The 16,527-nt window shown below is 37.3% G+C and overlaps 10 protein-coding genes across 10 annotated transcripts; 2 read left to right on the top strand and 8 right to left on the bottom strand. All coding sequences in view use genetic code 12, as the record gives it.

The window, feature by feature from the left end:
• Positions 1–2,334: 2,334 nt before the first annotated feature.
• Positions 2,335–3,441, bottom strand: CORT_0F00600 (Ura4 dihydroorotase; the record flags this gene model as incomplete). The annotated part of the gene is made up of 1 exon (XM_003870370.1): positions 2,335–3,441. The coding sequence occupies one exon, from the start codon at positions 3,439–3,441 to the stop codon at positions 2,335–2,337; it is 1,107 nt and encodes a 368-aa protein (XP_003870419.1).
• A 466-nt stretch (positions 3,442–3,907) lies between these two features.
• On the bottom strand, positions 3,908–4,381 carry CORT_0F00610 (Trx2 protein; the record flags this gene model as incomplete). Its single annotated transcript, XM_003870371.1, has 1 exon — positions 3,908–4,381. The coding sequence occupies one exon, from the start codon at positions 4,379–4,381 to the stop codon at positions 3,908–3,910; it is 474 nt and encodes a 157-aa protein (XP_003870420.1).
• Positions 4,382–4,829: 448 nt separating this feature from the next.
• On the top strand, positions 4,830–5,276 carry CORT_0F00620 (Dib1 protein; the record flags this gene model as incomplete). Its single annotated transcript, XM_003870372.1, has 1 exon — positions 4,830–5,276. One exon carries the CDS (start codon positions 4,830–4,832, stop codon positions 5,274–5,276), a length of 447 nt encoding a protein of 148 aa, XP_003870421.1.
• A 75-nt stretch (positions 5,277–5,351) lies between these two features.
• CORT_0F00630 (Tfs1 carboxypeptidase Y inhibitor) lies at positions 5,352–6,176 on the bottom strand (the record flags this gene model as incomplete). The annotated part of the gene is made up of 1 exon (XM_003870373.1): positions 5,352–6,176. The coding sequence occupies one exon, from the start codon at positions 6,174–6,176 to the stop codon at positions 5,352–5,354; it is 825 nt and encodes a 274-aa protein (XP_003870422.1).
• A 795-nt stretch (positions 6,177–6,971) lies between these two features.
• On the bottom strand, positions 6,972–7,652 carry CORT_0F00640 (Hap5 component of CCAAT-binding transcription factor; the record flags this gene model as incomplete). Its single annotated transcript, XM_003870374.1, has 1 exon — positions 6,972–7,652. One exon carries the CDS (start codon positions 7,650–7,652, stop codon positions 6,972–6,974), a length of 681 nt encoding a protein of 226 aa, XP_003870423.1.
• Positions 7,653–7,816: 164 nt separating this feature from the next.
• CORT_0F00650 (Set5 protein) lies at positions 7,817–9,316 on the bottom strand (the record flags this gene model as incomplete). The annotated part of the gene is made up of 1 exon (XM_003870375.1): positions 7,817–9,316. The coding sequence occupies one exon, from the start codon at positions 9,314–9,316 to the stop codon at positions 7,817–7,819; it is 1,500 nt and encodes a 499-aa protein (XP_003870424.1).
• Positions 9,317–9,390: 74 nt separating this feature from the next.
• CORT_0F00660 (Gap1 general amino acid permease) lies at positions 9,391–11,145 on the bottom strand (the record flags this gene model as incomplete). The annotated part of the gene is made up of 1 exon (XM_003870376.1): positions 9,391–11,145. One exon carries the CDS (start codon positions 11,143–11,145, stop codon positions 9,391–9,393), a length of 1,755 nt encoding a protein of 584 aa, XP_003870425.1.
• A 482-nt stretch (positions 11,146–11,627) lies between these two features.
• On the bottom strand, positions 11,628–12,347 carry CORT_0F00670 (hypothetical protein; the record flags this gene model as incomplete). Its single annotated transcript, XM_003870377.1, has 1 exon — positions 11,628–12,347. One exon carries the CDS (start codon positions 12,345–12,347, stop codon positions 11,628–11,630), a length of 720 nt encoding a protein of 239 aa, XP_003870426.1.
• Positions 12,348–12,552: 205 nt separating this feature from the next.
• CORT_0F00680 (hypothetical protein) lies at positions 12,553–14,307 on the bottom strand (the record flags this gene model as incomplete). Its single annotated transcript, XM_003870378.1, has 1 exon — positions 12,553–14,307. One exon carries the CDS (start codon positions 14,305–14,307, stop codon positions 12,553–12,555), a length of 1,755 nt encoding a protein of 584 aa, XP_003870427.1.
• Positions 14,308–16,154: 1,847 nt separating this feature from the next.
• CORT_0F00690 (hypothetical protein) lies at positions 16,155–16,520 on the top strand (the record flags this gene model as incomplete). The annotated part of the gene is made up of 2 exons (XM_003870379.1): positions 16,155–16,182; positions 16,243–16,520. 2 exons carry the CDS (start codon positions 16,155–16,157, stop codon positions 16,518–16,520), a joined length of 306 nt encoding a protein of 101 aa, XP_003870428.1.
• Positions 16,521–16,527: the final 7 nt, after the last annotated feature.

Consider the following 16,527-nt stretch of genomic DNA (forward strand, 5'->3'; position numbering starts at 1 on the left):
GATATATATCACAAAAAGGGCTGCTAAAAAAAAAGTATCATTAAAACAGAACTACTAAACCAAAATCAGTACAAAAGAGCACAATGCTAATACTAGTCGTTCTCATTTTGTGCGATTAAGGGAAGCTTTTATCAATTTTGTATTCCCGACACTTTATAGATATACGAATCAAAGATCTCAAATTGAGAAAAAGAGCCTTTAATAATGGGTCACACTCCTCTACCAGAGCATGTTTGCAGCGAGTCCAGAATTTTATACTTTCTGGGTTTAAACTTTTTAGGTAATATTAACAGAGAAGATGTACATGGTTCAACATATGATATTAGTCAATTTCACATATAAATATTTTTTTTGTCTTTTTTTCCTTCTTCTCCTCATTTGACAAATGTCCGTTTAGAGAACTTTAAAAAAAGGTAAAGATCGTCAATTTATCTATGGTGAGAAGAAGGAAACGTTGTTGTAAGATAGATTCATGTGACAAAAGAGCACGGCTATATTTTATAACTAATTTGCGTTTCTTCCCCTTGAGATCGAATACCAAGAAAAATGGAACCTTCTGGCTAAGAAAATTTCCATACATCATGTGTCGTCAAAATTTAAGGTTTTATTGCTTTTTGAAAGCTGTCATAATTTGACTGAACGGAAATATAATGTGGAATACTTGCGATCCAATTCCAATGCACAATCCTCAATGGTTGAAGTGTAACCAGTCTCTTTTGGTTTGTTGCACCTGTGCATCTTCTTTTTTACACACGTGGGTTCGCTTACCACTGGGTTTAATCCATGACAGGTGCATCAAGGTTGATTTGTAATACCAACAGAAAGGTCCATTTGTACCAGTGATGAGAAAAAAAAAGAATTTAAACCTTAATGCATATATCACGCACTTTACATTATGCACATAAATTTTAGAACAATTAGATACTATTGTTCAAAGCCATGTTTTAATACGTTGATTGTTTTGAACAATAAGATTCAAGTACACGTGGGCATCTTTTTATATCAAAAATCACTGATCTAAATTTTTCAGAGCCTTTTACTCAAAGGGGTTTATTAATTAATTGACTTCGTTCTTTCTTTTTCTCATCACTTCGCTTAGAACCCCCTTCCATTGAGAGCTAAATATAGGCCAGAAAACTTCCCACGAGGTCAATATTTTCACACGAATTGGTGGTACCGGAAATAAATACAATAGCTACGTTTGAATAGAGTAATTTTTCCAATAATTGACGCCGTATATGTGGTCGTGTGAGCTTCATCAATATTTTTTTGGTTCTAATTTCCGCTTTTAGCCGACTCAATAGAAAACAATTTTCCCATATTTCCTCATTGGGATATAAAAAGAGAAAAATTGCACGTGATATTTCCAATAGAGCATTGGAGATAAGAACTAGTTTTGATTTTGATTGGTTTTCAGTTTGTCCTATAGCAAAGCTTATAGTTTAGTATTTTGCCGCCTAGCTTGTAGGGTAAGTATTTCACGGCATTGTTCATGTCTTGTTGAATAACTGCACGAATAGTCTTATGCTCTGTTGTGCTTACAAATTTTGTTCCCAATAGCTTCTATGCCACGAGTTCTACGGACTTCGTAGTCACCAATGTTTTACTGTTCCGGACTTCCGTATTGTTAGCGAAATTTGTGTAAGCCAATTTCTGTGAAATCCGTTGGCGCCATGCTGCTTTCAAAATGTTTTTGCATGTTGCATACCCGATTGTCCTTCCAGTCTTTACACAGAAAAGTTTGAGAAAAATTTTTTTTCAATCCGCTCAGATTGCCGTATGATTTAGATAGAATCCATTGAATCAAACCATAAGATTATACTTTAATGACTAAATTTATACAATTAATTACAGATATGACACCCTCAAACTGAAACTCAATAACTAGCTTTACAATCATGTGTCTCTGAAGGACAAATTATGATGAACGCAATGTTGAGATCGCAGCGCAATTGTATACACAGTTAACAAAAGAAAAGATCACAAAAGCATACTGATAAATTTTGCGTTTTGAATTTTTTTTGGTCTTGGATACGGCAAAATGAATAGACCGTTGGACCAATTGTTTCTTTTTCTCAATTAAAAGTTTCGTAAATCACATCATAATGGGATACAAATCGCCATTGTTATGGTCTTCTAATTTTGTAATGTCCTTCATTATTGTCAATTATGCGTGGAAAATTCTAGAAAGTGTCATGCAAACTTCCGTCTTTGGGAAAACTGCCACAGAATTATCCACAAAGTGATGCGATGTAGAGATTTTACATGAGATTCTGATACATGCACATCGTTCCAATCCACCCATCTACACCTATCTACAAACTGTCGCCTTCCCTAATTCTTCCTCCACTCTGTAGCATACTTTAAAGTCTCTCCAGCTTTGAAAGGTACAACCTCTACTTCACCATTACCAATCACATCAGGCACATTATTGCTTCTCTCAACTAACCATACACTCTCACCCTTGTGTTTTTCCACAATATCGGACTTCAAATTATAGAACCTAATACCATTATCACTGATAAATTTCTTCAAGTTGTCTAACTTGCCCTGTTTATCGAATACTTCAGCCACATAAGCCACGGCGTTGGATTGTGTATAAACACCAGCACAAACACCAACGTGTACTTGCTTTTTGTGGATTGGATGGGGTGCAGAGTCCGAGCCAAAAAAGAACCATGGTTCACCACTAGTGGCAGCATCAATTAAAGCTTGACGATCTTTTTGAAATTTGGCCACTGGTTTACAGAAATTTATTGGATTTCCAGCCCATTGATCGATAATTAAATACAAATGATGAGCAGTTATCGTTGCTGATACAAAGACTTCATCATTTTCAGTCTTGCCCTTGTTTAATTCACGAATTAATGCAATTGACTCATGAGTTGTACAATGCTCCAATACAATTTTCAATTTAGGAAAATCAGCATGTAATTTACGCAATGCAGGAAGAAATTTGGGTTCAGCATTGATTACATTAATTTCATCTTCAACGTTACCTCTAGCTTCTTCTTCTTTGGACAAATGCGCCTTTTCACCATGAATGTTAAGGATCAATCCACGTTTTTCCATTACTTCAAACAAAGGATAAAATGAACTGAAATCATTTGGGTCAACTCCTAAAGCTGAATTTGTGGTAACACCAGCTGGGTAACATTTAATCCCATGAATCAAATGACTGACTTCATCAACCAATTGAGGAGTTAACTCTTTACACAAGTACAAACTCATTAAAAAAGTAGTTTCAGGAGCAAGTTTGGTAAGTTGTGAATGGTAATCGATAACTTGTTGTTTAGTGGTAATTGGTGGGACAAGATTAGGCATCACATAGCAAATGGCAATGCCTCCCGAGCGAACGGTAGGGGTAATCAATTTACACATAGCACCATCACGTAGATGTACATGCATATCAGCGGTGATTCCCAAGTTGATCTCAGTCATGGTGGGCTATGGGAGTGTGGTGGTTGTAAGTTATCGGTGATGTAGCTGGTTGGAAAATTTTTTTTGGTCAGAGATATCGTGATGGTTTTGTGGATTGAGCTTTTGTGGTGTATCCCCATATTTCAAACCTTCTATTATTGGTTTAAGTGATCAAGTGTGTAGGGTTGTGACTCTACTCCACTGGGCAGGTAACATAGAAAGAAGGTGTTTTGCATCGACAATCATTCCATCTCTCACCCATCACCTTCAGAGGAAAATCCGAACAACCGATGTTAGTAAATTAAGATAAAGAACATACATTTTTCCATCCACTATATATTACGAAAGAATAAACTAAACCAGAATGAACTGTTAAAAAAAATAAACCGAAAATGAATAAATAACCGTAATGGTAAACCACCTCGACTTAAAAATAAAGCGCCAAAAACGTCTTGCAAACAAATCGCGCCCTCCCTCTCTTCTCCCCTTACAACAAATCATTATCCAAAACCTTTTTAATTTCAGCGGGTTCTGATCCAACAACTTTATCGACCAATTTTCCCTTTTTAAAAAACAACGTAGTTGGAATTGAATTGATTGAATATTCACTAGCAAACGACTTCAGTTCCTTATCATCAATGTTCACTTTATAAAAATCAACCGGCTTCGATTGATTTTGGTACCAATTGGAATATTCATCCAATTTCGAATTCATTTGTGAGCAATGATCACAATCATCAAAAAAATCAACAACAATAACGTGATCTTGATTGGACGTGTTGGAACCGGAACCTAACCCGATGTTGGATGCCATGTCCATTGCTTTGGATTGGATCTTGGTTCTTGAGGATGTACCAGGGTCGACTCCAGTGGCGGGTTTTCTTGAAGCTGTTTCTGAGGATTGGTATTGAGATTGTAAAGCGCTAGCTAATTGCTGTTTGGTTTTGATGTCTTGCAACATTTTTGATTATTGGAGTAGTTTTAGGGGGCGAAGAACTGAATTGGGAATATGGAGAAAGTCACTAGAATTTATATACACTCAACCTCAAAGCAAATTATGCACAGTAATGCTAACTTTTCTGACTGATAACCATGTTTTTTGCTCTGGATCCAACCTTCTAGCTGCCTAAGAAAGCATACTTATGCTGTCATAATGCCAATCGTCTGCAATCTCATGCTCTTGCTCTACCAGAAGAATTAACGCTACCTATTTGGTCCCATCGCACAAAGCAAAAAAAAGTCTGGAAGTTGACGCCAGCCTACGTCATCGCAAAAGCGCCACCACAAGCAAAGCATTAACTTACATCTACACACCCCTTTGGAGAACCAAAACCCCTTCATAAAGCAATAAAGTTTTTGCCCTTCCCGCCCCCTTTTTCATCAAAGCAACACCATCAATCTAAGTCATCATGGGTTCGGTATTCCTTCCCAATTTACGTACAGGTTGGCACGTCGACCAAGCAATTCTTTCAGAAGATGATCGAGTAGTTGTACTTCGATTTGGTAGAGAAGAAGAAACCCCATGCATGATAATTGATGAATTACTATACTCAATAGCTGATAAAATCAAAAATTTTGCCGTCATCTACCTTGTCAATTTAGATAAAGTTCCCGATTTCAATATAATGTATGAATTGGATCAAAATAAACTAGAACCTTATACATTGATGTTTTTTTATCGAAACAAACATATTTTGTGTGATTTTGGGACTGGTAATAATAATAAATTGAATTTCCCCATTTATGATAAACAAGAATTGATCGATATTATCGAAACAATTTATCGAGGAGCAAGAAAGGGAAAAGGTTTGGTTATAAGTCCCAAGGACTATAGTCGAGCAGCAAAGAATATATAGTCTACAGATATTTAAATAGGTGGTTATATGTAGCGTATAATTGGAATGCTTATATATATTGAACATATACTTCACTCAATTGTCTTCATTTTGAGCGTAAAAGAAGTTCACAGCTAACAATTTGGATCCAGGTGCGTTTGCTTTAATCCAATCTCTAACTCCACTCGATGGAGTTCCAGTTCCCCAATTAGGTCTATCTTTAGGTGCTTCAATTGTAATTGTATTTGGATCTTGCTTAAACAACAAAAACACATAACGATGCTTACCTGTCTTTGGTGGTGGACCCGGACCTACATATTTGAAAATTTCTTTACCTTGAGTGGCATCAATGAAATGGCTAATTTCTGGTTCACCAGATTCAGTTTTTAAATTAGGCAATTCAATATCAGTCACCAACCAATGCAAGTATTCTGACCATTTGTGATCACTGTTTGAAGGTGCATCAGGGTCAGTTAAAACCAAGATAAACTTGTCACCTTCGTTAATTGACTCAATTTTACCATCTTCAGTTGGTGAATTTAAAGTTAATTGGATCTTGGGTTTATGTTGAGTACCTGAAACTGACAAAGTATTACCCAAGGTCACCAATTCAGTAGGACCATATTCAATTGATAATAACCCTTGGGTTTCAAAATCATCGACAACATCAGGAACAATCTTGTTCTTGGTGAACGCTTCATCTAATGATTGTGAGATGGTGATTAATGTCATTTTGGAAGTGAGTAACGTGTTAGATTTGGTTAATTGTTTATAGCGTCTATTGTTAAAGAATTTTTGATTGTAAAATAAAGATCGAGTGAAAGTAGTGGTTGCAATTGGCTTCAACAAGGATTGAGTAGTAATGGCTCTTCTTATTGATAATTGTTTTAGTATTGCTGTTGATGATAATTTGTTCAACATGGAGAGCAAGAAAAAGCGGAAGGAAAAAAGGGGGTGTTGGTGGGAATGGGCGGTTATATTTATATATGTTTCTGTATTAATAATAATAGCAATCAAAACATCAAAAGTAACAAAATTCCCAAAAATTAAATTGTGTAATCAGTGGAAATCTGAAATGACCTCAATCGATAAATCAATAACGATTCAATTCACACAAAAGAATCAGAATAATAAAAACCGGTAAAGTTGTGGTTCTTGGATTGTGTGTTGTGTACTCAATGACGTTTGTAGCAATTTAACCAATTGAATTTTTGTTTTTGTGTGGCACACAATTCTTTTGACTGGTGTTGCACGACCCCTACTAAAGGACGTGTACGATTGGATAGAACGAATGGTTTAATCCTATTACTAAAGCTTTGAATGTTGCGTGTTACGACTTCTACTGGCTGTCCCGAGCAGATAAACGACGTTTCTATCCTGTTGGATTTTAAAAAATTTGAAAAAGGTACTTGTCTGAAGTGCCGGAGGCTTTTCTACGACATATTTACCAATTCTTTTTGGGGTTATGGCAAACCCCAGATTTTGCAGCCAAGACTGGTCTTCTAAACTACTGAGTGTTAAAGGTTCCAATACGCTTGTGAGAGAGCGAAGAATTATCAAGCTTGTTTTACAATTATTTCCAGCGTCACCAATATCAGACAATTCTCTTTTTGTTTTTAGAATATCCCCTTGACAAAGATTTCCCCAATAGTACTTACAATAATAATACAAAATACAGAAACAAGGCCTTTTCCTCACACGTTCTAACTCCTCCAATTACTTTGATGCTTTCTCCTCTTCCCTAGGCACAACATCAATCAAAAAATCAAACATATCACTCTTGGTCAAAGCAGCAGCAATATCCGATTTCTGCAACGTCCTCCTCTTGTTTTCTTCGGCATGGATCCATGCCCTCATAGTCAACTCAGTAATAAAAATATCACATCCTTTAGCAAACAAAATGGGGGCTTCAGCGCTAATCATGCGTACATCTTCATCAGTTTTCATCACTTTTTTAATTCTTGCTAAAGGTAATTGATGATTCTTGAAATCATGTTCATCATGTTCAATAGAGTTGATAGTCTCTTGCCAGTATTGCATCATCATATCACGATGTGGACCTTCTAAACCTTGAGCTACATTGTTGAATACATCACCTGGTTCTTGTTGTTGGGCGGCTGCGGCAGCTTCAGCTGCGGCTTGAGCAGCTAGTAATTCCGATTCATCAACTATAGTTTGATGCGAGGGTATGATTTCTTCCTCGTCGTATTCTTCTTCTGGATCCACTTGACCTTCGACTTCAAATTGTTGGTTATGGTGATGTAGCGATTCTTCGATACCATCATGGTTACTTATATGTGGTGGTATATGTGTTGAGTCTTCGAGACTAGGTTGATCTTCGTCATATCTGGGTACTTGACCACCATCTATGTAGTTTGTCTCGTCGTATGTGTCCATTATTATTAACTGTTGAATGTGGTTTGGCGTTGTTTATGATATTGGGTGAATAATTTTTCATTTCGTTAATGAACGATTTTTCTTTTTTCGGCGAGTCGTTCATTTAATTCCTATATTCGGTCAAATTATGAGATGTATCAGATTAAGATATACAACATCTACTTTCAATTGTTAACAGCAACAACAGTCTCATCAAATCTAACAGATTTTCTACGCTCTCCATTAACTTCATGAGGAATCTCTAATTCAATTCCACCATCGCCAACTTGTTCCTTAGTCTCTTTCAACATATTTCTAATATTCTTGGCATCTTGTTTCTTAGACGAAGATGACGACTTCCTTCTTTCTGTGGTCCTTGCGTCACTTTTGCACTTTTCACAAGCACAAATGAACCCCCAATTAACTCTCAATTCTCGTTGTCTTTGATTTAAAGTATGGCTTGGATTTACATATGTTGTTGTCAATTCTTCACCTTCTTTGATATCCCTCTTGGCAAACACCTTCAATCCCGATATGCGGTCCAGTGCTGTATCAACTGTAGTGTTTGGATCACAATTGTGATTTAAATGGGATTGGGTTAGGAACACACTAGAATCAAGGTTATTAATATTATAAGTACCCATCATGTACAAGAAGTCCTTATATGAGACAAAATTCTTTGGAAATACTCGGAGAAACCTTTCATATCCCTCTTTCCATAAAGTTTCTTGCTGCTCTTGAACAAAAAGTGCACCCCCATTCATGTTGTCAAATGTTCCACCGCCAGAATCCAAGGCTTTGTATCTTACATCTTGAGATACTCTTGCCATAGCATTGAATTGCTTTTGTTTGGTACCCAGCTTATCCAACAACATATTAGCACAAATTAACGTTATTGCATACAATGCATTCCATGATTCCTTCAAGCAGTATTCTTGCAACTCCAAAAATGCATTTGAATCTATAATTTTTGGCTTTTTCGAATTGGGGTTGAATACATTATGTTTCGTTGCACCATGTAATTGTGCATCCATTTGCTTACACTTTTTCGAACACCAAACCTCAGAACAAACGTCACAATCCAATCCTTTTAGCACGGTCTTCATCTCAGTTTGTTGTAAAAGTATACCACAATTGGCACAAGCTGATCCATGTTCAACTAGATGCACATTGGCCAATGGTGGGACAAAAAACAATGGAGTTTCGCTCCATATCAACTCACCTTTATTTATTGGTTTCTTTGCATACAAGCACTTTCCCCTTTTTGAAGTCATGACAACTTGAACCTTGGGCGGGAGTTCAATATCAGGTGTCAATTCAGATTTAATATCTTTGGCATAGGTGTATTGTTCTTGATTAGTTAGGAGGCCAAATTTCTTCAACAATTGTTTTACCCTTTTTTCAGAAACTGTCCAATTTGGATGTTTTTGTTTGACTATAGCATGTAGTTTAGGAACTCCAAGGTTCTCAGTTGCTGGATCTTCCTTCCATATCGTTATAACTTGGTCAACAATTTGGCGTTCATGAGGCACTACAGGGCCTTGTTCTTCCGGAGTGCTATCGTTAATAGAAATATACTCTACTTTTTCTTCTAATGTGGGATCCTGAGTCATTGTGAAAACTATGGTGTTAAGTATATCTATCCGTGGATCTGCCTTCTCTCTTTTTTTGCAGTTTGATTTCATCTGAAATAATTTTTCATCAAAATGTCGTACTACTACAAAATCACGATTTATATGCAGTACAAAATTTTCATTAATCAACACCAGAACCTATACACTCTATAAAAGAATGGCTTTTCTGCTAACTCTGCTTTTTCTTCAGCCAATTGCTGTTGCAATAAGTCTAGATCAACATTAGCACGACCTGTATCTATATCAATCTCATCTGCTTTCAAGTATAATTTTAAATTGCGTTTCCAGATCTTGTATCCAATCCAAGAAACAAGAATCACAGGGAATCCCAAATATGACAAGAAGAAATCATATGCGCTAGGGTCAGATCCCAAGGGAAATAAGGCGATCCAAAATTGGGCTATGAGGAATAATATGTTAAGTATGAGTCCGTAATATGATCCCCAAATGCCTGATTGTGCAACAAATGGTAATTCATCGGTAGTTCTTCCTTGTGCTTTTAAAGCTGCTCTAAATCTAATATGACTCAAGTTGATACTCATCCAGGTGAAAATAGACGATAGTCCAGACAATGCTAGTAACCAGTTGAATGCAGACTCTTGTGCGTCATCATCTGCGGCAATCAAAGCAAACAATCCAAATGCATTAGTAAGCCCTATAGCCACTAATGGTCTACCGGCACGGTCGACATATCCCATCCACTTTGGAGCCATTCCTTGCTCAGCTAACGAGTTTAATGATCTTGATGTGGCGTACACTGAAGCATTTCCCACTGACAAAACTGAAATTAAAATAACGGCATTAATCACACTGGGCAATCCTTTAATTCCTCCATTGATAATAGCGATAGTGAACGCTGAAGCTGATGCATCTACTGAACTCAGTCCTAACAATCTTTTATCATTATATGGAACCAAACAAGAAATCATTGTCAATGAACCAAAATAAAAAAGCACAATTCTCCAAAACACTTGTTTAATAGCTCTTGGTAAAGCTTTACGGACATTGGATGTTTCACTGGCTGTCAACCCAATCATTTCAGTACCACCATATGAAAATGCTGCCGTGACAATACACGATGCAACTCCTTTGAAGCCAGATGCAAATGGACCTGGATGACGCCAATATTTCCCACCAACAAACTCATGAGTTGGTCCACCACCAGCAATTAAAACAATTCCCAATATAATAAATCCAATGACTGCCAAAACCTTGATTGTGGAGAATATAAATTCAGCTTCACCGTATGCTTTAACTCCCAACATGGTAATAAATGTAATTACAAACCAAAAGATAATCACAAATACATCTGAGTTTATACTCGAGTTCCAATACTGGATTGTAATAGCAGCAGCTACTAGCTCCAATGGCAACAATACAAAGAACTGCATAAAATAATTCCATCCCACGGCAAACCCCACAGCAGGCTCAATAAACCGACTAGCATATACATTGAATCCACCACTAATTGGGAACGTTGTAGCCAATTCACCCAACCCTTGCATCGTGGCAAATACGGCAGTAGCAGTAACCACCCAAGCAATCATAATTGCTCCAGGTCCACCAGTGTTCAATGCCGTCCCCGTACCAACGAAGAGCCCCGTACCTATACTCGACCCAATTGAAATCATTTGCAAGTGTCTTGCTTTCAAGTCTCGACGTAAACTCGAGTTGGCAGAGTTGAGATTAATCTTTTCCAAATCAGTTAACTTTTCTATATCAGCCGGATCATGGTTGGTTTTCAACGTGTGGTCTGTTTCCATGGCAGGTTTGAATGAGTCTTTAAAAGAGGTCCATAGCGTTTGCTTTTGTTCTGATGGGGATAGTATGGAGTCGTCAACCACTAAGTTGGACTCTACAGACTTTTTCTCCGATGTCATTGTTGTGAAGAGAGATGATAAGAAGAAAAGTAGAGATGTGTATTTACGTTCATATTGTAATTGGATATGTAACAATTAAGAAAATTCAAATTTTTAATGCGTCATAGAAATCCAAGGCCATTTTATAGAATCTCAAAAGGCAACTTGTTGAGAATGAGTCATCTGGCGTCTGTGTTCTAAAGCGCTAATGTATGCCAAGTTGGACTCTGCGTCTAAATTCATGTGCCAATCGTATACAGAAACTAACACCGTCCTCTCTGCGAGGAAAAAAAACTGCAAAAATGCCTTGAGCTGCAAAAACTAGAAAAAAAGAAACTTGAAATAGGCAGTTGAAGATTGCAATTACACAAAGTGCCAGGCCATTAAATGTTGAAATGCCTTGTTTTGTTTTCGGGCTTAACTGCTCATCTTTACTTGCCACTTTGATATATCCTATATTGCAATAGTGCACAAAAATGGTTTCCAAACCTTTGATGACACCTTTATTCTAATTTTCGCCGTTTCGGTTGAGTCTGAGTGTCACTGTCAACCATTCGCTGTGGTGTCGCATTCACTTGTGACAAAATTGGAACAAACAATTTCTCCAACGTCATCAACCTGGGTACCAAAAGACTTAAAAATTGTTTCATGTCACTGATGTCACCATCTATAGTTTCAAACTTTTTGGATATTTTACTAATAGCTTCGTTTTGTTGCGACTGTTTATCTCGAATGAATTCAGTTTGAGCCAACACGTTTTTCACGGATGATTCGAGTGTTTGAATTTTGCCGTCGACAATGTGACACAATTTCTCTTGATTTGTGGTTGAATTTTGGAGCAAGTATGTCAATTCTGAGTTAACACTCACTTTTTCAAGCCCCTGTCGCAAAATATCGTGACTAGTGTTAGTTTTAGTCTTGATCGAGGCGACGTCTTTTTTGACATCTTTCATTGATGCAGACAACTCTTGAAGATCTACCTTATGAAACTCCTTCAAGTTATCACCAGCCTTTTCTATGCTCTCTTTCAATGTAATTGACTCTAATTCCAACCTAGCAGCATGTTGTATCAAACTGGCTGACTCTTCTTGGATCTTCGTTTCAGTTGACCTTTCGGTGTTCTGTGATTGGAGTGGTTTTCCATGTAGTGACGAGAAGAACAACTCTGGCTCACTTGAGTAGTCGGTATTGCTTGTGGATCTTTTGTTGCCTCTGCTAATCATAGTTGAAATGTGTGGTTAAATACGATACTAGGATTTTCTTTTTGCAACACACCTCCAAAATGTAACTACTCCAGTTCACCACACAGTGTAAAACTACGGGTTAGATTGAAGATTTGAGTTGATTCACTATTTTACATTGAAGAATACCAAGCACTATACTCGCTACGGTTAAAGCTATAACACTCATCATTTATTAAATCTATTATCAACACCAGAATCTATAACACCTTATATAAAATGGCTTCTCCGCCAATGCTTCCCTCTCCAACTCTACTTCCTGTTTCAATAAGTCTGTATCAACATCGGCACGTCCAGTATCAACATCAATTTCCTCAATTGGCAAGTACAATTTCAAATTGCGTTTCCAAATTTTGTAACCAACCCAAGACACAACCAATACGAGGAACCCCAAATAATTCAAAAAGAAGTTGTAAGCACTAGGAGACTCCCCCAAAGGGAATAGCGCAATCCAAAATTGAGCCACAAGGAACAAAATATTAAGCACAAGTCCATAATATGATCCCCAAATGCCTGATTGTGCAACAAATGGTAATTCATCGGTAGTTCTTCCTTGTGATTTTAAAGCTGCTCTAAATCTAATATGACTCAAGTTGATACATATCCAGGTAAAGATAGAAGACAATCCTGATATTGCCAACAACCAATCAAATGCCGATTCTTGTGCACCATTGTTGGCTGCAATTAATGCAAACAATCCAAATGCGTTGGTGATACCAATGGCGACAATTGGCCTACCGGAACGATCAACGTACCCAACAAGCTTTGGAGCCATTCCTTGCTCGGCCAAGGATTTCAAGGTTCTTGAAGTGGCGTACACAGCAGTATTTCCCACCGACAACACGGAAACCAAAATAACGGCATTGATCACACTTGGTAACCCGTTGATACCTCCATTGATGATGGCAATAGTGAATGCTGAAGCTGATGCGTCTACTGAACTCAGTCCCAATAACCTCTTGTCGTTATATGGAACCAAGCACGAGATCATAATCAATGAACCAAAATAAAAAAGCACAATTCTCCAAAACACTTGCTTGATTGCTCTAGGCAACGATTGACGAACATTGGATGTTTCGCTTGCCGTTAATCCAACCATCTCTGTACCTCCGTAAGAAAAAGCAGCTGTAACGATACATGAAGCGACACCTTTAAAACCGGCAGCAAAAGGACCGGGATTATGCCAATATTTCCCACCAACAAATTCATGGGTAGGACCGCCTCCTGCAATCAACACGATACCCAATATTACAAACCCAATGACAGCTAAAATTTTGAGAGTCGATAGCACAAACTCCACCTCACCAAATGCCTTCACACCAAAAAGGGTTATAAATGTAATGGCCAACCAGAATATTATAACAAAGACATCGGAATTTACACCTGAATCCCAGTACTGTATCGTGATTGCCGCAGCCACCAATTCCAATGGCAATAATGTGAAATATTGCAAAAAATAGTTCCATCCCACTGCAAACCCTACAGCTGGTTCAACAAATCGACTTGCAAACACATTAAAGCTGCCACTAACAGGAAACGTGGTTGCTAACTCGCCCAATCCTTGCATTGTTGAAAATACAGCAGTGGCCGTAATAAACCAAGCAATTATGATAGCTCCAGGACCACCCGTATTTAACGCACTACCAGTACCCACAAACAAACCAGTACCTATACTCGATCCAATTGAAATCATTTGCAAGTGTCTAGTTTTCAACTCTCGACGTAAATCTTGGTTGGTTGAATTGATATTGATCTTTTGCACATCGGTCAAAGTTGCTTTCTCGTCTACATCATTGTCTATTTTCTGTATCGCCTTTTCGTCTATTGGTGGCTTGAATGAATCCACGAACGAAGACCAAAATCCTTGCTTCTCATCAGTTGATGATGAGCTTGAATCACGAAATTGTAGCTCTGACTCATCGATTTTCTTCTCAGTATTCATGATGCAATTGTAAGTGATAGGGATAGTATACTAAGTTGCATGTAGTTACTTTCAAAAGGGTGTAAATTTATGATCTATTTGTTTCTTGAAAAGAGTATATATCTGGGGCATCCCATGGAATTTTGGAGATGAAAAATTGCAATAAATCTTCAAAGCTGCGAAAATTTTAGGAAAGAAGTCAAAAATAAAAAGAAATTCATCCAAGACACAAAACCAATTATTTTCTTAACAGGGGGTTGATTTACTCTGGTGTCTTTATTCGTACGTTAAGAAGCAACTAAGAAGAAGCTGCTAAGGATGGAAAGGATAGTTAGTACTTCACCAGTAAGATACTAATTTGTACGTCAAGTTCCGATAAACGGTTGTTGATTGTATATATTTCCGGAACGACAATTTCCGAATATGTATCAGTAGTGTGTCAGAGAGGTATACTTTATACGCATAAGAATTGTCCGGTATTGATATCGAGAGAGCAGTATTTCACTTGCAATCCGGTTTTCAATCCAGTTATCTATCCATTTGGCTCCTTCGGAGCCAGCTCAATACTAAATAAACTATACTCTTCGAACCTAACTGTTTGCAATTTGAGCTCTTTCGAACAGGACATTCTTGCTTTTCCGCTCTTTGATCTTCGAATCTGAAGACTTTTCCACTATGCTTCTGAAACAACCATGTTATAGTCAATCTTTAGATTCATTAGACTGATAACATAACAATTGAATATCACTTCCAGGCAGTAAGAAAATGCTTTTTGCTGTTGACTCAAGGATAGAAAGGATCAACAAGAAGACACGTAGACTCTCATAAAAGAGCATTCCACTCTGAATTCAATTAGTATTTCACTAGATCGATAAAGTGAATATACCCATTTTACAGCCCTACCCTATGGTCCGTTCCACACGCAAATTTTCACCGTCACCATATTGATGCAAGTTTAAATGCAGATGGGGCCAAATCCTTGTATCTACTTATACGATTGAAACCTTTGGCAATGTATAATCGGGCAAGTCCACAATTGATACCCTTATGATATGAAAGGCGTTGACTTGAAGTGAGAAATGTTCCGAAGCCGGTTCCCAGTGGTTTCGATTAGAACTTGATTCGCTTTCCTAAATGTGAGTCGACCCTAATTGCACCATATATCTAAAGCACAGTTTCTGTTTACACATCAAACGATCAATCTAATTACAGACTTCGTTTCTCCACTAGAAACCCCTGAAAATTAATCTACTTTTTTTTTTAGCTGAAATGAATTGGTTCTTTCAATGGCGCCTTCTCGTATAATGGTCATCGACAATAATGGCTTTCAAATGCCAGTGAATTCATTTAGTACAAAAGGTGTCGAAAATTCAATACTGTGTTTCCAAAAGTAGAAATCGTACAGTAAATGCTATCACTTCACAATGGGTTGTGGCTAGGTACTATCTTAGGAATTGTTTACCTTCGGAATTGTGAAAGCATCTGTGATTCAATCTTCCCCTCTTGAAGCTTGACGTGTTTGTGGTTGAGACTTCATGTTGCTGTATCAATGGCGACAGTGGACTTGACTACAGTTGGAAAATGGTAGAGGTTATGAGATGAGGCTTTGTCCATTAAAGAATCCATTGATTAATTTCTCCTTCTACAACCCTTTAAACTTTTTTCACTTCGAGGAATCAGCAATTTCCAGTATCCCGAATCTTATGGTATATAACAAGGATAGTTGATTTCTCATTCTTTTGGGTATCGTTTTAGCAATATTCATGTCGATGTTCTCATCAAAGTTGATGCAAAATGAACTAAAAAAATAGAATCTTTCATAAAAAAGTAATTCAATCGATCATAAACTACAATCATATACACACCAAATGTCCGAACTTGCACCATTCGTGGGAAGTATGTACAGAAAATTTTTATTACATCTACCTTTTAATTGATTACTAACTCTCATTCTAGAGAAAGTTCATGTTATAACAACCGACGCTCGATTCTTTGAAGGGGTACTAGAAGGATTCGATAAAAACACCAATATAATACTTAGCAATAGCATCGAACGAATAATATACTCGACACAAGAGATTGATGAAACTAATGAAGAAATACCGAGTGGTGTTAATATTATGAGGGGTAATGAAATTGTTTGTATTGGAGAGATTGATGATAATTTGTATGCCAAAGTCAATTGGTTAGAAATGAGGGGATCACCACTCAAGACTACAAAGAATCCACTCTAACAGGAAG

The sequence above is a fragment of the Candida orthopsilosis genome, assembly GCF_000315875.1.
Source record: "Candida orthopsilosis Co 90-125, chromosome 6 draft sequence".
In the NCBI taxonomy this organism is placed as follows: Eukaryota; Fungi; Ascomycota; class Pichiomycetes; order Serinales; family Debaryomycetaceae; genus Lodderomyces; species Lodderomyces orthopsilosis.